This window comes from Vicugna pacos, chromosome 20 (genome assembly GCF_048564905.1).
Source record: "Vicugna pacos chromosome 20, VicPac4, whole genome shotgun sequence".
Lineage (NCBI taxonomy): Eukaryota > Metazoa > Chordata > Mammalia > Artiodactyla > Camelidae > Vicugna > Vicugna pacos.
In genome coordinates, this window is record NC_133006.1 from 16,531,083 (window position 1) to 16,554,438 (window position 23,356).

The following is a 23,356-nucleotide window of genomic DNA, read 5'->3' on the forward strand; positions in this document are numbered from 1 at the left end:
TTAGATGCATGTAACTCAGAGAATTTACTGTTTCCATATCATGAGATGGAGCTTCCCTTCCTGGAAGCCATCTCTGAATACTAAGTGTCCATTAGTCAGCCTAAGATCCCCGTCAGAGGGATGGGTGCTGTTTAGAATCCATGGGAAGGAGTTGGCTGTGGCTTCCCTGATTGCAGTTTAGGTCGAGAAGGTTGTTCTCTGCTGAGATGGCTGGCTGTCATCACCAGTCAACTAAGTGCTTTGTGTGATACTGCTGGGCTGGCATGGGTCCCTTGCATCATCCCAACTCATGAAATGTCAATATCATCAACAGTCTGAAATAGGTCCTGACTGAAAAGGGTGAGACAAAGGCTTGCAACTTCAATTTGCCAGACATCACTGCAATTATAATACTGAGCCACTTATTATAAAAACTAAGTGGTTTCTGTCCTGTAGAAAAGGGCAGAATGTGATCGTCAGTGTCCCATCGGAAGAGCTGATCCATTTCCTTGGAACAGTGGGAAGCAGTGTGAGGAACGTGACCTTGATAAGCTCCATCACATGGCCTGGGGTTAGGACACTCGGATGATCTGTGTCATTGCCTCTTCATCTGCTTGATTTGGATCCTACAAAGAAAGCATAATAATGATTAAAGTCTTTTGCAAAAGCCAACTGGGAACTCATGGTTCTCACTACTTATCACAAAGGGAATAAACAAACTTTGCTCAGAAAATCAAAGGTCTATAATGCATCTAAGTCTGCATACATGGATTAAAATGCATCTCCATTAGGAAAGGAGACAATAAACCTTATTCTTAAAACGACTCCAAGTCTGGCCTGGCACTTCATTACTGAACACTCAAGGGTCAAGAATATATCTCTTTTCCTAAGTACCTATGTTGTTCCCTACTTTTAAGGATTAAGAGTCCTTAGGCGGCTAAGAAAAAGACCCAGAGAAACTGTCAGGCTGTACTTTTATATTCTTATTTTCTTGTCATATTTAAATATTGAGCACTCGGCAATGCTGGAAAGGACACTAATTTATTTACATTATTTTATGCACTCATTTTGTAGATAAACCTGAAGCCTGGATGGGTAAAGTGATCTACCTGGACTAGAATCAAGTTAGTCAGAAGCCCAACAAGAAATACTTTGGCTCCCATTTAATCTTCTTTCCACTAAACTCTGTCTACTGCCTGCCTCTTACTTAAAACCTGTAAGGTTAAGACAAGGCTCAGTCCTTGGGATTTTTTGCAACATTCCACAATAACCACCTTCAGTTCCTCCACACTAAAGTTCTAAAGCCTCAGTTGGCATGATCCAAGAAAAAGCTGAAACATTTCTGCAGGTGGGAGGATGGGAGGCTGGGTCTTGATCAACATGCAAGAACAATAACCAGCGTTTACTGAGCTCTCACTGTGCACGAGGCACTGTGCTACACAGGTGCCTAACATGGCTTATTGTATGAAATCCCCACAACATTCCTGTCAAGTATCAACAGCATCTCACTTACAGGTGGACAAAGTGAGGCTAAAAGACGTTAAGTAAGTTATAGAAACAGTTTGAGATCTGCTGCAAAAAATTAAAAACTAGCATGCATCCTTGAGCAGGGGACTGACATTGTTAAGAAAGCACTTTCTTACAAAGACTGATTTGACAATAGTGCATGTGGGATGTGATGGGCATACAGAATAAAGTATCAGTAAATGGGAGGGACCCATCAATTCAACATTTACTGAGTGCTTGCTCTTGAATGGGCATTATACTAAGTCCAATAAATACAATAGGAAACAACAATCATCTACTCTCTGTACAGCTTATAGTCTAGGGAAGGAGGCAACTACCACATGATCACACAAATAAAACAATGAGGTCATTATACTCAAAAGAAAAGGCAGATGTGAGAAAATAATGGGGTAGAAGAGACCCAGTCTGGCCTCTCAGATTTAAACCAAGACCTGAAAGATAAGTAAGAGATAGCCATGCAAAACGATGGCATGAAAAGCTCTACAGATTGGCTATTTTAAAGACCAAGGTCCCATGGCAGGAAACAGATCAATGAACAGTACAGTAAGAGCACAGAGACCAAGGAGCAGAAGGAAATAAAGCCAGAGGTGGGCAGGAGCTAAGACTCTGCAGGGCCTTGCTGGCCATGGTAATAAGCACTTTGGATTTTAGTCTGAGTGCAAATCAAATGGAAAACGGTGAGAGTGGAAGGCGTTAAAGCAGGATGGTGATGTGATATGACATGTATGTAGAAAGATCACACTAAGATGTGGAGAATGAAGTAGAGCGGCACAAGAGGGTAGGAGGGGAGATGAGGCAGATGTATTAATTGAAGCAAAAGAAGAGATGATTAGGCCAGACGGACTGCAGTTGGGAGGGAAAAAAAGTAAACTGATTCAGATTATATTTTAGAGTTAAGACCAAGGACTTCAAGAATTGGACAATTCTAGCTTTAATAACTGGGTGAATGGACATGTCACTCGTGTCTGGTTCAGGCAAGAAAAAATAAAAACCAAGAGTTCTGTTTTGGATATATTGACTCAGAAATACCAGTGAGATACGGTAAGTAGAATCAGATGCAAGAACCAGTGTGGTTACAGAGTTAAGTACTGGAATTTACACTGCTTGGGTCTGAATTTCAGCTGCATCATTTTATTAAATAGTTTAACTGAACTACGTAACCTCTCTAAATCTTAGATTCAAAGGTAAAATGGAAACTACAATTCTTACCTCATGCGGCTTGAGGTTGTTATAAAGATTTATTGAAAAAAAAGCTTACGAAAATGCTTAAACCTAACGGCTGGCACACAGCAGTTAAGTGTTAGCTGCTGCTGGTACTAGGACACTAAGAAACAAACTTGTTCTTTGAAAATCAAGAAAAGTGAGAATTTCAAGAAATTGATAGTGATAACTGGCAAAGACTGGGAGGAAAAAAGGCCACTGGATCTTAATTCTGAAAAGATGCAAAGGAATCTAAGACACAATGTTGTATCCAGTTTAGAGACTGGTTAGTCCCTAGTGTGAAAATATCAAGAGGACACTGTGAAGGCTTCCACCCAAGAAAACACAAGACAATAAAGAGAAGAATAGAAGTATTCATCTTCTTACCTGCATATGGGGACTATCTTTTTCCTTTGGAGAGAAAAATCGTCCACCTTCACCACGCTTCCGTGCCATGGCATGACGGTGCCGAGACTCATGCAGGTATTTCTAAAACAAGAGACACTAGCTGAAATCAGCATAGTTATCCATTGCACAAATCTCATCCTCAAAAGTGTGATCAAAGCCACCAGGGGCAATTATGACCTTGTGTTATGAAGAAAGCTTTGGAGAAAACACAAATAGCAGCTAAGCATACATAACCATCATAAGAATGGAACTGCCAAATGAGTAGTAACTAAAAAGATTTGCCAAAGATATAGCAGAAATCACTATCTACCTCCCAATGTGTACCCTCTCTTTTGCTTTAGTAACAGACCAAATTTTAGTGTCTGCTCAGTGAAACTAACTACATTTCCTAACCTTATTTGCAGGCTTCAGTGTGGCCATGTATGTAAATTCTGGCTAATGAGAAGTGTGGAACTTCTTGAATGTTTCCTTGAAAGAGTGCCTTTCCTGTTCCCTTTGCTCCTAGGCTGAAGCCCAAGCAGTCATCTTGGACAACGGGTAGTATACTAAGAATATTAGGACGCTAAGACAGGAAGACAATGGGTCTTGAAGACTAGAAATGTGCTACCAGCCCAAATCTCTGGACCTCTTTTATGTAAGAAAAAAAAAATCCTATTTACGCCACAGGTTTTGTTGTTGTTTCTGTAGTTGCAGCTGCATATAGCAATAACAAATGCTAACTTTAACAAAATGTAACAGCTACCTAACTTCAGTGTTTGGAAGGTACACAAGGAAACCAACCAACCACTCACATAAAAGGTAACTTCAAAAGTAGAACCCTGCTATTCTCTTCCTATAGCCTTCCCAATGTTATACATACCCTTCTTTCCTTTGGAATTTTCCCTTCTGCCTCTAATTTAGCCCGGGCTTGCCTCCTCTTAAGTATACGGTGGTACTGTTTGGCATTCACATAGAGAGGCTCTTCTTCGAGCATCTCTGCTCCAGGGAGAGGGATTCTTTGGATAGCAGGCACAGAGCCAGCACCAGGTACCATCTGAGTGAAGAGAAAATCAGAGCTTATTAAATAATGGAATGAATACGAACACAGAAAAGTTTCTTGGTCCCTATTAATTTTCTTCTAAGTGCTACAGAGAATAGCTTTTTAGTGCACTAAGTGAAATGCAGATTCCTGGAGAACATTTACACCAAGGCCTGCATTTTAAACAAACACTCCAGATGATTCTGTCATAGGGGGCCAGGAGCCACACTGAGAAATGACACAATCATGTCCAAATTTTTGTCCACCTATGGCTCCATGTTCTGGGAAGGTCTGTTGCCATCTAGTGGTCATGGACAGTAATAAAGCAATAAAAGAGCACAAAGAAAACAGCACGTATGTAGGTTCAGATTGACCAAGCACTATTAAACGCTTTTAAGTTATATGAGTAATTTAATCAAATAGTTAACTTACGATATAATCCAATCCATATTTTCCATTTCAGAAACAAAAATAAAACACTGTACTAAATGTATGAGGAAACAAGTAACAGGCGCCTGAGCTCCATTCCCTTCCCAACTGTAACAACTCAATGGCTGTATTGCTTCTTCTGGTAGCTTCCTGCACCTCGGAGCAGGTTTCTCCGACTCATTCTTAATTTATCCATCTTAGGCACTGTATAATGACAGCCTATGTTGACATGTGAGAATTTAGCTTTCACTTGCATCACCCAACTCTCCTTCCCTGTCTTGCCAATATATTTACCTCACACATTTTTTGGTTTGTCTATACTGATTACAAGCTTTCTAATTTTGAACTCACTTCTTGTTTCAGCCACTTGTGTGTAATATACTTTCCATTTCCCAAAGATGAGTAGTAGTCTCTCCCTCCCTTCATTATCTGAATTCTGAGTAAGATTACATAAACGCATACATTTACATTTTTTTATCTTCTGCTATATCTCTAGCTACTAGAACATTCTCCGGCACATGGGAGGCGCTCAGAGTGAACCACGGCTCACTGCAGTATTCACTGTAGAATTAGATCTCTGTAAGTGTCTCAGGGGTTAATCTCAACCCCAAGAGGTCAGCGTTATGAGAGACATCAAACTGCAACTTCAAGAAATTTTCAGACAAAGAGATACATGGAAAAACACATCATAGACGTGAAGAGTGAGACAAAGAATCAGTCTTCTTACCATGACCATCCCTCCTGAATTGACCACATTGCCTGCCACTGGTAGTGTCACAGTGACAGTCCCTTGCCCACTGCTGGTTGTGTTGGTGTTGGCTCCTGTCTGAACAATCTGTGCTCCTGCCAAACTTGCTGCGGGGATGGTGATCATGCCTGAAACAGGGACTGTAACTTTAAGAAAATAAAACATAAAACAAACAAAAACAGGTACACAGAGAGAAGGGAACACAGTTAGTCCCTCTTCTATCTGGCACACACTTATTCACCCTAGAAAAACATCCAACAGCAAAGGGAGAAAAAGCACCCTTCCATTCTCTGTCTGGTTTGCTGTATATAATCCAAGTAATCACAATCTTAGATACTCTATTAACTATCCAGGTTCCAGTTCTGAATAATCTTTGAAATGGATACTTCCTTGGGTATTCCAATAATACGTTTTGACAGGGGACCAAAAAGTTTGGAGGCTGCTCTTTCTATGGGTCAGTCTGACTTCAGCTATATCCACTGTTCTTATATACATAAATTATCTGCTTCAGGATGAGGGTTTTATAAACTTAAATTTGTTTACCCTACATTGACAGTCAGTCAGCCAGGTGCAGGACTAAAACTTAAATTCCAAGTCCCCAGACTATCAAGAACAGCACTTGAGGATTTGTTCACCGTCCTCTGAGCTCCTGCCAGGGCTCATGCCAGTTCAGTCCTCTCCTGAGTTCTAGGAGAGCACTCGCTGGATCTTGTACACTCCCAAATTTTAATCACAAGTCAAATCTTTAGTTGTAGAATCTGAGATGTCATCTCTAGATTTAAATATTTGAAAAATGCTTCCAAAAGCTCTTTAGCTCAGTTTGAGTCACTTCCTCCTCTCTGAAGTCCATTCTCTTCCCAAGTCAAACAGATTTCACCTCTTAATTTACACATCATCTATTCCCAGAACACACCTCTAATAAGGGCTCTGCACTGTGTTTATTTGTTCACAAGCATGTCTCACCTACTAGACTAGAGGCTCTTTGAGAAAACTCTTCTTAGTAAAGTGCCGCACACGCAGTGGGCATATGTCTTCTTGGAATAAATTAATAATAAAGTGACCCAGCAAAAAAGAAAAAACATAAGCAGAAACAGCAATTAAATGCCAACTTGACTTACGATGTATTTTTCTACCACTAAAGAAACTCTGTATTTCCATTAAGAAACATTTCTTCCCCAATAGGATTAAAGCTTACATAATCCCTAGGGTCCTACTGGTTATCTTTAACAACCACTGTAGGTCTCTCACAAATGGAATCAACACTGGTCACATATTGGTGACAAGGAACTAACAATCAATGGAGACTTAGAGGAAAGCTTTGTTGTTGTTTAAAAATATGCTGTACAGGTCACCACAAAATTTCTAAACCAGTCATTTGCTCAAGATGAAAAGGATGCCCCTAGAAGTCCCACAGAAGTGACGGGCACACTTACCTTGCTGGAGAATGGTGCCATCCGCATTAACTGGCTGATAGACGATGGTCTGCCCTTCAGCAGTCTGGGCCACTTGCTGGCCCTGGACAGCAATCTGCTGCTGTGTCTGCAGGAAATTAATCATGACACAATTTAATAGATTCCAAAAACACAACAAAGAAAAGGATTATCTATTCACTTTTTAAGAAAAAAAAATTTGGGGGGGATGGTTTCCTTTCCCATTTCTATTACATATGAAATATTCGACTTGCCTGTCTGACCCTTCCAAATCAGCCATGCTCCTGTGTTGACACAGTGGAGAGAATAGTGGAATTACCTGAGTCTGGCCAGCAGTGACAGCTGTCTGGGGCTGCTGGATGATGATCTGCTGCGTCTGGCCCTGCTGGCCCTGTACCTGCACAGCCTGCCCACCCTGGATCTGGATCTGTCCAGGTGGGACCAACTGTATCTGCAGAAGAGAACACAAAGGTTAGCACCCTGCTGACACTTGCTTTCCTTTGGTCCCAGAGTGGTAGTTACCCAAAGTCCTCTGGAAGACAGGAAATGCTCCGAAGAGGAAAAAGTCCTGTTCTGCTCTCTATTATGAATTAGAGATAATCTGTTTTCCATTTATGAAACAACGGGGGAATTCTGACCATTGTCTGGATACTGGATATTAAGTAATCAATATCAGTTTTTAAAAGGATGATAGTGCTGGCATGGTTATATACCTCTGAAAGCATGTTCATTTAAAAATGCATCCTGAAGTGTTTTTTTCATTGATGGATGGTCGTATATATATTCAAAACAATTTCTGAGAGAGTAGGGGAATACAGATCAAACTAGAAGACTGATTATGTATTAAACTGAGTGATGAGGATTTGCCATACCATCCTCTTTGTTTTTGTCGGATGTTTGAAGTTTTCTGTAATAAAATGTTGAAAAAAATCATTTCCAATTTTTCCAACTGGGATTCTACAAATATGTATATAGAAAAATCTTTAAACATACAGAAAAGTTGAGACTATCACATTAGACACCCCTGCAGTCAACATTCAGATTTAACAAATTAACATTCTGCTACATTTGCTTCATTTCTTTTAATATTCCCATCTAAAAGATAATCTCTATCCTGAAACTGGTGATCATCCTTATAGAGCATATTTTACACATGTATATCCATAAAATATATGGTACTATTTTACGTGTTTATAAATCTCATATTATTGGTACCATATTGTACCTTTTTTCAATTCATGTCTTTAATCACATTTGGGACATTTTTAACCATTATTTCTTCAAATATTCTCGGCCCCTCTCTTTCTCTTCTCTGGCTGGAACTCCCATAATGCATATGTTGATCCACTTGATAGTATCCCACAGGATCCTTAGGCTCTGTCCACTTTTTTCAATCTTTTTTTCTTTCTGTTCCTCGGATTCAATTATTTCCATTGTCCTATCTTCAAGTTCGCCAATTCTTTCTTCTGTCTGCTCAAATCTGCCTTTAAATCCTTGTAGTAAAATTTTCATTTCAGTTACTATACTTTTCAGCTCTAAAATTTCCCTTTAGTTTGTTTCTTTTAAGGTTTTCTATCTCTTTATTGATACTTCCATTTTGTTCATACATTGATTGCTTCCTTGACTTTTCCCACATTTTCCTTTAGTTCTTTGAGCATCTTTAGGACAGTCACTGATGATTTTATTCCTCTGAATGAGCCATACTTCCCTGTTTGTGTGCCTTGCAATTTTTTGTTGAAAACCAGAATTTGAGTCAAATAATGTAGTTAACTGTGGAAATCAGATTCTCCCCTTTCCCCAGGGTTTGCTGGGATTTTTTGGTTATTGTTGTAGGCTGTCTCTATGCCAAAAACTAGCCTGAGGCATAAACTTAAGGTCTTTTCAGAGCTTGTGCCTTTCTTGGGCATGTGCAATCACTTTTTTAAAAATATGCAATTGCTTTTGAATGTCCTAGAGTCTAATGTCTAGCTCTCAAAAGGAGAAAAAGGAAAATGAAGGGCACTACCTTTTAAATCCCCTAAAGGTCACTTTAGCTGGAGTGGGAGGGCTCATAGCAAATGAGGGTAGGTGTAACAAAAATGATGTCTTCCTCTCTGTACCTCTGTAATCAGAAGCAGCAACCAGCGATCCCTGATATTTAGAGAAAAGGGTCTTATTTTGTTTATACCCTGGTTCCTACAAGCTGTGTGTAAGCTGCTTCTGAAACCTTGCACAGCTGTCTACCAGGGAACTGGGCACCTATTACTGTGCTAAGCTAAAAGCTGAAAATTACTGAACTTAACCTCAGTTTACCATCTAAGCTGTCCCCTGGAAGCTGCAAGCCTTCAGTAGACTCCAGAGTTCCCAAATAGCTAAATCAGACAGATTCTGCCAGTGCAATCGTTGTGTGTGTGTGTGTGTGGGGGGGCCCAGATTCCTGGTATATCCCACTCTGCCACCTTCCTAGAATCCTCTGCCTAGGTCTTAACTACTTTCCCCAAATAGTCATCACTTGGTATCCATGGAGACTGGTTCCAGGACCCTGCCCCCAACTGGCAGATACCAAAATCCCTGCATGCTCAAGTCCCTTACAGGTGGACCTCCATACCTGCAGATGTGAAACCTGTGGTTATGGGGGGCGAAATGTACTTAGTACATAGGACTTAGAAAGTGTTGGTAAATAAACAAACAAGTAAAGAAATCTATCTGGTTATCTCAATCTATTTCTCTCTGAATTTTGGAATAGCAAGGAACATCTGTCAACAGGGTCTCCTCTTCCATCTATTCATATTCTTTGCCCATTTTTCTAGTGAATCGTTTTCATATCTATCTATATAAAAATGTTAATGTACTCTGGATAAAAACCCAGTTATATGTTAAAAAATATCTTCTCCAAATCTGCACTTCGTCTTCTACCTTTATTTTATATTTTGATGTATATAAGCTTTTTTGAAGTACTCAAATTAATTTTTTTGTCTTTAAGAAATCCTTCCCTATCCCACATCATAAAGAAAATGTTCCTGTAAAGAGAATATAAAAGTTCGCAAGTTTGCTTTTCTACATTTAGATCTGTAACCTATCTAGCTAGTATTTTTTGACACAGTATGTGTCAAAAGGGATCGATTTTCTTTTTCAGTATCATTCTTAAACAGTTTCTTCACTAATACTTTATACTTTTGGGGTTATATACCAATTTCCAATATTCTTACGTCTTTTCTTGACTCACTATTTTGTCTGTATCAAGCCAGGGATCTTAATCTAAGAAGAGAGCACAGGTTTCACTGGAATTCTAAAATAGAAGATGCAGTCCCAAAAGAGTTAAGTACTCTCCTAAAAGATATGGTCATTCAAAAAACACCAAAGCCGCCTCTAATAAAAATGGATTGAAACTTTAAGCATTCTAAGGGTGGCTATGGAATCTCACTTAGAGCCATATTATATAACATTAACAGAAAATAATTTTTCCAATATGGTTTGATTGCTTACAGTCCTGCTTGAAGGGAGGGGAATAAAATAACCCTTCCAATGTCTTTTAAAGGCCCCCCCAAAAACTACTTTAAAAAATCACAGAATGTAGAGCTGGAATGAACCCTAGAAATCACCTGATATAAACTGCATTTCTGAATGAGAAAACTGACAATCAAATGACTTGGCCAAGATCAGAAAGTTTGTTTACTGGTAGACCTGAGAATCAAAGCCAGGTCACTGCACTTAGTCCACTGTTCCTAGAACTCTATCACAGTTTCTACTCAACAGGAGAGAAGAAGGCGTGGCAACAGGGGGTTGGAAAGCAGGCAATGAGAGGAAGGACAGAAATGAAGCTGCACTGTGAAACTGAGGAAAGTACATACACTAAAAATATATTTAAAGGCTCATACATTTATGCATGGAGAAATGTGGAAACTATTTTTAATCCTAACTGCAACTCTATCCTGACAAAAATATGCCAATAGCTTTAAAAATGATCTTACCTTTTGCTCAACCAATTCCCCTACTCCAAAGAAATTACAGTAAGATTTAATTCAACTGAAAAAATAAAGCTATAAAATTCAAATACATTTTAGTATCTTACCTATAAAAGGAAAAACAAACTCACAAAAGTAAAGTAAAAAAATCCCTAAATACACTTTATAAGTGAGAAGTTCTGATTCACCAAGTTGACTATTATGAGGGAATTAAATATGGTAAGAAAATCATCTGGAAATAAGAGAAATTTTAAAAAAAGCAAAACAAAACAAACAAAAACACTAAACACACAACAATGAAAACTATATGAGTGGTACAATTATGCCCGAAAGGTGCGCATAGACCTACAAAGGGAATATGCAAAAATTAAATTTGATTTGTCAAGCAGTGTAATCATGGCTGAATTTTTTGACTGATATTACACATTCCTCCAGCAAAACTAAGACATTAATGTGATCATTGTAACTGTTAAAACAAGATATAAATAGTTCTAGAAAACTTTGGTAAAAAGTTCATAAACATATACACTCAATGGGATATGGCTATTAATTACAAAGGTAAGATGACAAGTATATATTTCTTTGCAAATCATTTTTCACTAAGAATACTTCAATATTAACCCCTCCTCCAAGTCAACAATTCATTCTTTTTAACAAAAAGGACATAATACTCCACATATGAATACAGTATGCTGTATTCGACCATTTTTTAAATCCTTATTAACATTCAGGCTACAGTTTTCTTTGTGTGTATGTTTTGTGTGTGTGTGTGTGTTTTTAAGTACAATGCTGCAGTAAGTGCCTTTGCACATTTTCCCCTACATATTGATGCTTTTCTTCTCATAGAAGTTTCTCAGGAGTGTGACAGGTAGATCAAAAAGTTTCTGTATTTAAGAGTAAGATACCTTTCCAAAGTGATTTAGAAAGATTACTAACAATAATGAGTGTTTCATTTTTTTTACACCCACTCTAGCACTGGATAAAATCACTGTTTTAAATTGCCAAGATAAAAATCCCTCTAATTTTAAAATCTGATGCCAGAGTTGTGTGCCCTGTCTACTTTTGTTTGCCGTTTCTGAATCAAGTCTTCTCAGTGGATTTTATCTAACTACTTTATCAGTCTGTTTAAAGAATCACCTTTTATTTACCTTTCTACACTCTTGTTAGTTTCCTACTTCATTAATTTTAATTTACCTTTTGCTCATTTTGTTCTTTTCCTAACTTCTTAAGAGAAATACCATTCATTTATTTTCAGTTCTTTTAAAATATTTAAGGTTATAAATTTTGCTCTAAGTACAGCTTGAGGTGTGTGCGATGGGTTTGGACTGAAGTATTTCCTTTTTCTTCACTTGCTAGATAACAAGTTATATATTACATGGAAGGAAATAAAAAGGGTAACATTTGTGATCCAAAACAAAAATCTCCAAAGCAGAATGTAAATTTTCTCCCCCAGTGCCCAGAAGTGCCAACAAAGGTCACATCAGTGAATTACTTTAACAAACTAGATTCTCTTTTTATATTCTTTATTCAAGATTATGTCTAATATCTTAGTCCTTAACAGAAATGTCCATTTCTGTATAGCTCTGCTTTATACCACTGACACTACAAAGGAGGGAAATTGACTAAATACGAACAAAGGGTAGGAAGCAATTAAATGCCATATCAATTTTCAGTTTGTAACAACCTATTTTTTAAAGCTTCCATCCTGATATTTTGTCTCAACTTTTTTTTTAAAACTATCACTCACCTGCTGCAAACCCTGTGTCCCAGATACAGGTACTTGCATGATGGTTTGACCTTGTCCACCGGGAACAGCCTGGACCATGATGGGTTGGCCAGTTGATGTGATTAATTGGCCTCCACTGACTTGTACCATCAATGGCTGCCCCTGGACCTGAAATACAATGAGAACAATGAAATAACACAAGACACAAAATGGTTTTTACCAAAAGACAATCACTGGAACTAGTCTGTAGTCTGCTTCCTGCTAGAGGGGGAAAAGGTAGGAAAGACACTAAGAAAATAGTCTCAAGTCCTCATCCTCAAGTTATCTTCTTCAAAAATACAGTATCTGTGACTAAATGCCAAGTTGAGTACTTTAAGATTAGATATAAAGGAGTATACCCAGGGTCTTTGGGAAGCCTCAATAGATATAAGGCATTTATCATCAAATACGGGCTAAACCTATGAGAAATATTTAATAAACATCAAGGATGTTTGCCTTTTTAGACCAATAGCCAGGAATGGTCTCTAGTGAAGGCTGGAGAGGAGGCAATGAGCGGGAGGGCTAATGGTGGTTGGGTGCAAATTCTAAATAACTTGGAAGGAATAAATCAAATTGTACCTAGCAATGACTGCAGGTTAGGTAGCAAGCAGCTCTAGAAGTTTATGTGGAATAACCTTCTTCTCTACAGTCTCTCAATCATATTTGAAACATACACCTTTTACCCTTTTTTACCTCACTGAGAATTCTAGTCCTTTGTATAAGGAGCCCACTAGTAAAAATGCCTAGAAATATTGCTGGTCAGTTTGCAATCTCTGTGGTGGAATTTCTCACACTGGACCCTGCAATATCTGCACAATTATTTTTACTTTAACAAATGTGAAAATTACACAGAGCATTTTCAATGTACCAAAAACTCCCAACTTCCAAGATCCAAAAAGCAAATGGACTACTCCAGAAGCCAGGGCATTTTAAGTGCTCTGTAACATCTGGAGTCCCAGTATAAAAATATCTAGCTAACTGAATGCATTCTGAAAAGCCAAAAAAACAAACAACAAAAAAAAAAACAAAAACACCAACCAACCACCCACCAAACAAACAAAAAAACAAGCTACTTTAGAAGTGAACTGGACTGTTCAATAGAATAGCTAAAAAAAAGCCCAAAACTTTCATTTTCAGATTCTATCTTTGTTTTGAGGAATTATCTGGAACAGAGCAAAAAAAATTTGTGTATCTGAAATATTCATTCTTAATGTCAGTGAAAGTACATTCAAATAACAGTAATTACCTAAAAGATCAATCTGTCCTAGATGAGTAGATTAAATATTAAGGATCCCTCTTTTACCAGCACCAGCACATCAGAATCTTCAGGAACACTCAAATTCTATGTTTTGTTAAACTGTTCAGTGAGAAGTTCCACTTTACTTTTCAAGGACTTTATAATCTGATACTCTCATGCTTTCTCCTTCTCTCACTTTCTCATCCCAAATCAAATTCCCTTTGCTACACTAATGCTTGCATATGCTCTATCAGGAAAGATTTTCTAGAAAATTTATTGTGTGACCAACTGAAAGAAGTTATTTAAAATTCTCCAAAATAATGAGGGCCCTAACGAAAAAGTTTCCATTATTTCCATAAAGTGCTTCTATTTCTTTGAATAAAATCTGTGTAAGTAAGAAACACAAGTTTTATAGTACAACTATTAATAATTTTCTGGCTATCCATCATCTTAACTTTTCCCCTCACTGATATGCTATGTATGCACATTATAAACCATTTGAGACTCCAAGGAGCCCATTGTTTTTAGGATATATAAAGGATTACAAGGACACATGCATCAGACAAGAAGCCATCCAGTTAAGAGCATGTTACATTCCCATTCCACAAGTGGTTAATGACAAAACTGCTTTATGTCAATAAGATGAAGCAAGCATGAAAAACACGAGTAACAAGCTGTTGAACTCTGAGATTTGAATACAGTCTGGGAGTGCCTACAAGCTCAGCTTCTTTTAGCTTAATTTATGTTCAGAATTGGCTGTGTATCATCATCAAACACCATGGGCAGCAGGATTGGGGGTGGGGCTGGAAGGGTGAAGTGAAATGAGTATAATAAGGGGTAGTTAACTGCAGGATGCTTGCCAAGCAGTATTAATAATAAAATGAGATGCCAGTTCTACATTCTAGGTCCTACTTTGAATCACTTTCATCCAATGGAGGAAAAAAGGCAGGGCACTCCAATCTTGCTAATTTCTCAAAAATGTGTTCATTTAGTTAAAATAATCTATAAACACAGAGAAGACTTATGCTTCTACTCTGGAACTGGCTAAAATATAACCCTAATTTGTTTAACTTGGCCATACATGTTAGGGAACTGCACTGTTTAAACAGGAATTCTTACAGTGGCTATAACACCTAAGACCTGTAGAAAGCATATGCCATCTTCGTCCAACCAAGAGCTATGGGGCAATCTTTGCAGATTTAATAAGACAGGTCATGATTTCCCCAGGAAAGGTAGTGAAAAGATAGCAGTTAAGAGATTAACAAGATTCAATGATTAGCTAAATCTTGTCAAGTATAAACATTATTTACAGCTGAGTTGTCCTTTGAATAAAAATACAGCACAGTCTAGCCTAGTAGATACGTATGTATTCTCATCTCTTCTTCACTATCATAAATACAAATTCAAGAAAATTTACCACACTATCTGACTAGAGTCTGAGCTCTAAACAGGTTCTAATGCCACTTGTAAGAATTTCTTCCTGTCACTTATATTGATTCTTTCCCAGGCATCCCAAAAGAAACACACTAGCCAAATGGCAGTTTTGAGAAAATTGATACTGGAGTCACTACATGACTTAGGAAACTGGCATCTTATAAGCCTCAAAGACAAGTTAGCAGCATCAAAGACATGCAACTGACTTTGCCATCCCTCCTTAAGATCCTACCACAGACAGCACCAGACATGAGGGGAGGAGAAATTCATGCAGTGCTTACAGAGAATCAGAGAGGGCACCACTACCTGGAGGGTCTGGACTTGCTGGCCTGAGGCGGATGCCACTTGGGCCTCAGTCTGCAACTGGACAGCAGTGACACCACCCTGCTGCTGAGAACAGGAACAGGAAGAGCTTGAAATGTGTCAGGAAGGAAATGTATAGTTCAAGACATGAGATCACCTTACCTCTTGTGGGAGAGGGAGGATCTTCTTTCAATAGCCCCACCCTACACAGGACTTTCAAACTATACAAACTCCCTATAGAGAAGCTGTTTTGTTGAAAGTGGCAGGATTAAAGATATTAGCCCTCTGACCCACAGAATGGAATTCAAAACACTTCTATGACTCAAAAACATCAAAATAGCTGCCATGATCATTAAAACAAAAAATTTAACACAGTCCTTCCCTCCAAAAAATAGGTATTTGATCCTTCTGCTTGCAGTTATTTTAATGCTCTTTTTATTTCCTCAAATGAGTTCACACGAACAAAAAAGTTAATCAGGTTTTTGCAGCTGAGAAGCTACAATGAAGAATTTCTGGAACTTAAATGCAATCACCAGAAAGGAAGAAGGAAGCAATCACTATGAGCCAAAATCACCTTCATGAGGTTACTGTTCTTAAGGCCCCAAACTAGGATTACTCCTACTCAATTGGACTAACTACCTTAGAAGAAATGTTTTCACAGATTGAACCTTATTTTTATATCCCCTAATAGCAAGCTCTGAGAGAACAGAATTCACCCACCAGGGCACTGATGTGAATGGAGGGTCCTTTGTGGACCCCCTTTTCTACCGTCCTTTGCCCTCCCTACTAACTATTAGTTAATAGTTAATAGAAAAACTATTTTACTGTATTATCTAAGTTCCATTTTGGAAATAAAACATTCTCAATCTTGGCCTAAAGTCAAATCAATGCATAATAAACTTCTTCAAGGGAACAAAAACAAGTGAAATTTTACTAAAATAAAGCCAGGTACAAAGCATCAGAAAATGTAATCTGTGTATAAATTCAAGAAAGCAATCTATCTTAATTAGGAATAAAACAGCAGCGGGGAATTCCTTTCTAATATGTGCTTATCTGTAAGTGCAGCTATCTAAATATTATCTTCATGTTAAACTAGAGCTTTTCAGAACAAGCACTGTGACAAATCAAATCAGAGAACAGTGTATTTCTTAGAAGCTACCATGGTTTGTCTACTGTGGCCAAAGACCATAAGCTAGCTTAATCAGTAAGAGAAGCAACCAAATTGATTCCAGAAAAACTAAAAATTCCAAAGTTCCATGTGAAAACAGACTAGGTGTTTTGAATTTTAGTAAAGGGGGCAATCTGCTATTAAACCAGGCTCCAAACTGTAAGTGGTCATAGAGTGGATACAGAGTTCCAAACAGGACAGAAATCACAACAAATTCAATCTTCAAAAAGCACTTCAACACAAATCACCAGACCCATTACTTAGAAGGTCTGGAACCTCTCAAATTATTCCACAACTAAGCAGTGCTATTAGCTCTGTTGCTGTGATGTTTAAAGCTGTTTTACTTCCATACCTGCTGCTGAATCTGTCCAGCCTGCACAACAATCTGCTCTGTTGAACTGTTGCTGTTCGCTGTGTATTGTTCCATGGTCCCTTCAAGTCAGAGTCCTGTCCACAGGGAGTTTCACTCTGGAGATCCTCGAAGACTTCAAGATGCACTCCTATTGAAAGGTAGGAAAATAAAAGTAAAATGAGATTGTTAATAAAGTCCTCACCAATGCTTAACCTTGATAACTTACTGCTGTGCTTTATTTGCAAGAAAAGAGAAGTGGGAAATGTTTATATTCAGTATCATTTTTAACTAGGATTACATGGCACAATCCCAGTAACAATACCATAATGCTATTTAACACATTTAAAAAAATGTTCTTAGTCATTTCTTAAGAGCAACCTTAAGCTTCAACACTACTGGAGAAACACCTGCACCTTAGAAATTCTCATTAAGCTACAATATCACTGTTGCAGAGCCTATTTAACACTGATTTTCAGGTCTGCACATGTACTTTTGAAAATAAAGTTTCTGTAATTTGTACCACACATTTGTCATACATAAAACTTCAGGGTTTATTACTTAGTAAATAATTACCCAGATCCGAAGTCAAACATTTTGCTTATTAAAATCTCCATTAAGTAGTATTAAGAAAGTCCCAGTGAAGGTTTAGGAGTTTGTGTTTTAATCCAGAGCAAAAAATAAAAAGGAATTATACTAATGGCAAAAATTCTATTTATAGACATATGGAAAAACAATTTACATGCCATATTACAGCTATGATTTTCTCTAGAAAGAATTTTTAAGTTTTTCCCAGCCTTGAATCTGAATACCTAATAATACCCTACCCTTTCTTGTATAATTTTAACTTTTATTATGGAAAATTTCAAATATATACCAAAACAGTGAGGACAATATAATGAACACCCACAGCCAACACCCAGCTTCAAGAATTTTCAACAGATGGTCAGTCTCACTTGACATAAATCTCATCCACTTTTACCCACCCCAGGATTTCTCTGAAGCAAATGCCAGGCAATTTATTATCCCCAAACCCCATAAATACTACAGCATCTACCTCTAAAGAGAAAAGATTCTTTTGCCTTTATCACTTTATCACAGTGATCTTGTGTCTCTATAATTCTTTCAAACTTAAAAAATTGACAAGTTCTTAATATCATTAAATATACAGTCAACACCCAAATTTACTCTTCTCATACACTTTAACAGCTGAAAACTCCTTTTTGTAATAAGGGCACAATCTGATAAAATTGAAGTGATATTTGAGAACTTTGAATAAAGACTTGAATTCAAAAACTTAAAATTTTATGTAATTCTCTTTGGAAACACGGGGGAAGTACAGGTATAAACAAAACGTAGATAAATCTTTCCTCCAATTTTTCTCTAGGTCTTCATAAATTCTAAAAATTAAACGATAAAATTATGTGAGCTACATGAGCCGCACATCACAGCAGCAAAGCAATGCACTGCTCTACACAAATCCACAAATGAGATGAATAACTTGTAAAGTGTCTCAATGTGGTGTGAAGAAGTCAAAATATATTCAAGTGCATGTCCAAATATTTAGGAAGAAGTGTTATCGACAGATGAATGGATGGAGAGATATCTGAAAAGGCAAGTACAGTAAGTACAACATTAATGGGAGACTCTAAATGAAGGGTATATGGGTGTTTATTGTAAAACCCTTTCAACTTTACTGTATGTTTGCAAATTTTTATACTAAAATGTTGGGAGGAAAATCTAATAAAAATTGAGCCTATTACTCATAGCCAAATTGGTATGCGATGTAAAAGTATAAGAGCCATAAACAAGTGACAGGATGACTACGCCATCACAGCATGATGGCCTGTGGCCATATGGCTCTCCAACTCACTACTCTTGCTCTAACAAAATGCTCACCAAGCAAACATTTTGCTATAACTTGGATTTACACATAGATTAGCCAACAGGGAGCAGATATGATCATCAACACAAGTAAACCTGATAGTTATTTCTCACTGCATACTGACAAACTGGCTTTCTGGTTTTTATACCAGTCTCTTCTGAATTGGCTGACTGAGTTCGCTCCTGAGAGATTGTGGGAACAGTACAGAAAAACAGATTTTCAGCCAGACTAAGTGGCTCTGCCAGGGAAGTGAACGGTCTTCCCTAAGCTTTATCTTTTCTCTAGCTGCAACACACACATTTATGTTTCTAAACTAAAAAAATTTAAAATTAAGGTCATAGTACAAAAAAGAGTGGTATGATTCCATTTATATGAAACCCTGAGAAGGCAATAGTAATCTAGAGACAGAAAGCAGATCAGTGGTTCCTTGGAAATGGAAAAGGGGGGAGAGGGCAAAATGAGAAGCTGACAGGGTCAGAGCATCAGGAACTTTCTAGGGTGATAAAATGTTTTATATTTTCATTGTGGTGGTGGTTGCATGGGTGTATAAATTTGTCAAAATTCAACACGTACACTTCAAATGATTATCCTTTGTGTCTAAACTATATCTCAACAGAGTTGATGTTAAAAAATGAGAATCAGGAAGGAATATCCTCTGTATTTTGACACTCCACCCCCTCCCAAATCCCCTTCCTGTATGAAATCTTTTCATTTACAGCTGATTTCCAGAAATTTAATCTTACTGGAAGTGCAGGGAAACAACTAATAAAATGTCACGCAGATTTTAACCAGCTTACCCTGGTAATACAAATGCTACAATTTAAAAACAGTTAAATCCACTATACTTTGAAGGGTAAAAACAGAAGCAGCTTCAAGTCTAACAGCAATTCTCTGCCATATTAACGAGGGAATGATCCTGCTTGGAGCATGATACTGAGACTGCTAACAGGGAAGGCTGCAATTGAGTGTTCTCAGCGAACGGCAATATAATTTGACACCGTCTTTCCTCAAGTGTTTCTCTGCCCAAGATTCTGACAAAATTAAGTCAGCCAGATTTAGTCTGTCTATGGCTCTTGCTCCTAATCCAAAGTTTTGAATGTTTTTTTCCTCAAAGAGAGAAAATGTGTTTACTCTGGTTAGCACGAACTTTTCTTCCTCCCCACTTCAAGGTGCTAAACCTAATATGCAGCTAACTACTCAGGAACCCATTCTACATGGACCCAAACTTTTAAAGCTAAAACTTCTAGAAACTCAACCATAAGCACACGAAAAGCCCTTCAGGAGTACTGTATTTGACAATCACTACCAGGTGAAGACTGTAGCATTAACAGTAGCTTTCAAACTTTTTTGACAATTCACAGTGAGAAACACATTTCATATCACAAATGCTCATGCAACACACTAAAAAAGTAACAAACAGAAGTTTCATAAATACTTATCTTTGTAAGTATAACTTATCTTTGTAAGTTTAAGATGCACTGTGATATTTTCTATTCTACTTGTAAAAAATTATCAGCACTGACCCACTAAACTGATTTCACAACAAACAGGTCCTGATCTGTGTTTGAAAAAAAAAATTAGAGAACAAAGGGCTGTCCAGCTGCCCCATGGTCCAAAAGGTTTCTGGATGAGGGTTCTTAATTTGCTCCTTAATCTCCACTAATGATGTACCACTTGTCACGCGTTGTTCTGAAGGTTTCAGAAACAAAAGGAAAAAAACTCTGATGAAGATCCCAACTTCAGTCTTTAAGTTTAGCAAAGGAGTAAAAATCTACACTGAAACCCTACGAGAGAAACAAATATGGGAGTTTGGAGAATAGAGATTTCTTCCAACTGGGGATAGACAAGGCTTTAGAAAAATGTGGCATCGAACTTGGTCTTAAGCATGAGAAGGATTTATATATGTGATGATGTGGGAAGGAATGGAATACTCCAAACGAAGGAAGATCACAAAAACAAGGACATGAAAATTTCCTCTTATGAAAGCTGACTAAAAGGCCACACACATGTCAAGAGAAAGCTAAAGGCCCAGACTATTGTCTCTCAAAATTCCAGGCAAAGAGGTTCTGCAGACAGGTGGAAGCTCTAGAGGGGTTTGGCAAAAAAAGTGACCACGCTATTGCTGTCTTTTAGAAAGAAGTCTAGCAAAAATGTTTACTGGTTTTAAAGTTACTAGATATACCCATTTTTAAGTACCAAGGTATTTATCTAGTCTAAAGGCAAATGTAAATGTTTTTTAAAAAATCGAGGCCACGGTGCCCCGTCTATTGATGTAGGTATTTTAAGAATTATAAGAATTAAAAAAATGATTTAAACAATGAAAAAGTTCACCCCTCAAAGTGAAAACAAAAACTGTCCCCAAAGTTTTACTAATGCAAAGAGCTCTGGACTAGTTTTCTGAAGCCTACCAGTTGTATAACCTTAGTAAATGCGATTATAAAAACAGGCACCACATACTAAAGACCTACTCTATATAGCAGGGACTGCTGCACTAGGCGTTTCACATGAGTAAAAATAGCTTTTAAAGTCCCAGGAGAAAAATCTCCCTTTCTTCTGCCAGAGTCAGCTGTTATTGTGGAGCAGAACCTCGTAAGTCAGAAACTTGTTTTTCCAATTTTAGGGGGAAAAAAAGTACTTCTAGATTTCTATCTGAATCTCCACAAAATTACTGCTTCCAAAAAAATTCCTTAGCAAGATAGACAAGTGTTTCTATCAACCGGGCTTTCCAGCCTAAACTCTCACCACTGCCCACTGCCCTATGCTCTCTTACTCTTCAAACGCAAGGCAGTTTGGTGCTTCTGCACATGAGAGCAACGCTCTTTTCTTGTCCCAAGAAATCCCATCATCCTTCAAAGCCAATCAAAAGTGTGGCAATGTTGAGCTTTCCACCTAGGCTGTTGGTAGCTTATACATCAGCTAGTTAACCTAATCGGGAGGTACCAATTACTTGTTCACCTGTCAATTTCCACCAGGCTAGGTAGGTTCTTATCGACCTCTCTATCCACTCTCTTCCCAGCACTTAGATGGATGCCTGATGCATACTAACTGTTCGATACTTGGTTGTCAATGAAGATTTCCTCTCACTCTAACAAAAACCTAGTAAGACTGTTAAGTATTTGTAAGTATCTACTGAGAAAACGTCAACATACTAAAAAACAAACAAACGAAAAAAGGTTGTGGACTGAGCTAATTAGTGGTGTCCGACACATTCAAAGTGACACAGAAAGGTGAAAAAAAGCACTGTACATTCCCAGGGGAGCAAGAGTTCACAAGATGAGCAACAGATAAGACTAATGTTACAGAAACAAGTTGTGCCGCCTCGGGGAAAAGGAACGCACAGGGCTCTCAATCTTCTAACAGTGAAAGTTCCAGACACCGAATGGACAGGCCTTACAGCTCGGGGAAGAAAGGGAGACCGCTTGGTTGGGCTCCAAGACGGAGGTGTGCGGCTCTGCCCCGAGATCGGGGTGGGGAGGAGAGGAAATGACGAGCCAAAAGGGGGTGGTAACGGCGCCGGGCCGGAGACCCGGGCCGAACGTGCTGGGAGGAGGGGCACAGCGCGGCCCGAGGAGTAGGCGCACTAACGGACCCCTTCCCCCGATCCGGGGGCCTGCAAGGGCGGGCCCGCAGAGCACCGAGGCGGGGGCAGCCGGGGCCCCTCTCCGCGCCGAAGCGGGGCCCTACGGCCGCGGCGCGCGTCTTCCCCAGGCCTCCCTTTTAACACAGGGGTTTGCAGACCCGCTCATGGAGGGGTGGGGTACGCGCGCCCTGCAGGGGGAGACTTCCTGTCCCGAGGGCCAGAGCGTGTTGAGTTCAAGGGCGGGCTTAAACGTGAGGCCGGAACGACCAGGAGGAAACCGCCGAGGCCCTGGGACCGCTTGTGTGTATACCTGAGCATAGGGGCCTTCAAGCGAGGCAAGCCCACCACCCCCAGGCCTGGGGCCTGAGAACCTGAGCCTAAGGGTCAGGGGGACGGGGACACATCCCCAACTGGCTCCAGCACTCTGCAAGGGTCTGGACCCCGAAATGCCTGCTCCCAAGAACGCCATCACCGCGCGGGGCGGCCCCCTGCAGGCCTCGGTCGGGAGTGCCCCCGGGCGCTCGCAGGCTCCGGGCCGGGGACGCTGGCCACCCCACTCGGCTAGGCTCAGCTCGACTCCCCGGGCTCGACGGGCGCCTGGGCCTCTCCTGAGTGGTCAGCGAGACCCGCCAATCGGGGCCCTGGGGCCGGCTCTGGGCCGCTGGATATTGGCTCCTCACACTCACCGTGCCTCGCTCCCCCGGTTCGCTGCCCGCGCTGATTGGCTCCAGTACCGGACCCCGAAACCCAATCAGAGGCTCCAGCCGCCGCTGCCGCCGCCACAGCCGCTGCCTCGCAAAATGGCGAACCCGAACAAAGGGGAATCAGGCCTCCCTCCAACTGCCTCCGCGCAGGCGCTTCCAAGACCACGCCCCCTAGCCCGAGCTCTGGGCTCGCCCCACCCTCAGTTGAAGGAGCACCGCGCAGGCGTCCCCCGAAGCCACGCCCACTT

The 23,356-nt window shown here is 39.4% G+C and overlaps 1 protein-coding gene across 7 annotated transcripts; it reads right to left on the reverse strand.

Annotated features, from left to right (window-relative positions):
• Positions 1 to 23,284, reverse strand: NFYA (nuclear transcription factor Y subunit alpha). 7 transcript variants are annotated; one of them, XM_031688518.2, is made up of 10 exons: positions 23,091 to 23,284; positions 16,943 to 17,090; positions 15,426 to 15,506; positions 12,431 to 12,577; positions 7,059 to 7,190; positions 6,743 to 6,848; positions 5,289 to 5,455; positions 3,974 to 4,147; positions 3,094 to 3,195; positions 1 to 605 (listed from the first exon to the last, which is right to left on the reverse strand). In XM_031688518.2, exons 2-10 carry the CDS (start codon positions 17,015 to 17,017, stop codon positions 552 to 554), a joined length of 1,038 nt encoding a protein of 345 aa, XP_031544378.1. In that variant the 5' UTR covers positions 17,018 to 17,090; positions 23,091 to 23,284; the 3' UTR covers positions 1 to 551. The 7 variants fall into 7 exon arrangements, with proteins under 7 accessions (XP_031544378.1, XP_006202087.1, XP_031544377.1 ...); XM_006202025.4 differs by having other exon boundaries at positions 15,423 to 15,506; XM_031688517.2 differs by having other exon boundaries at positions 15,426 to 15,509.
• Positions 23,285 to 23,356: the final 72 nt, after the last annotated feature.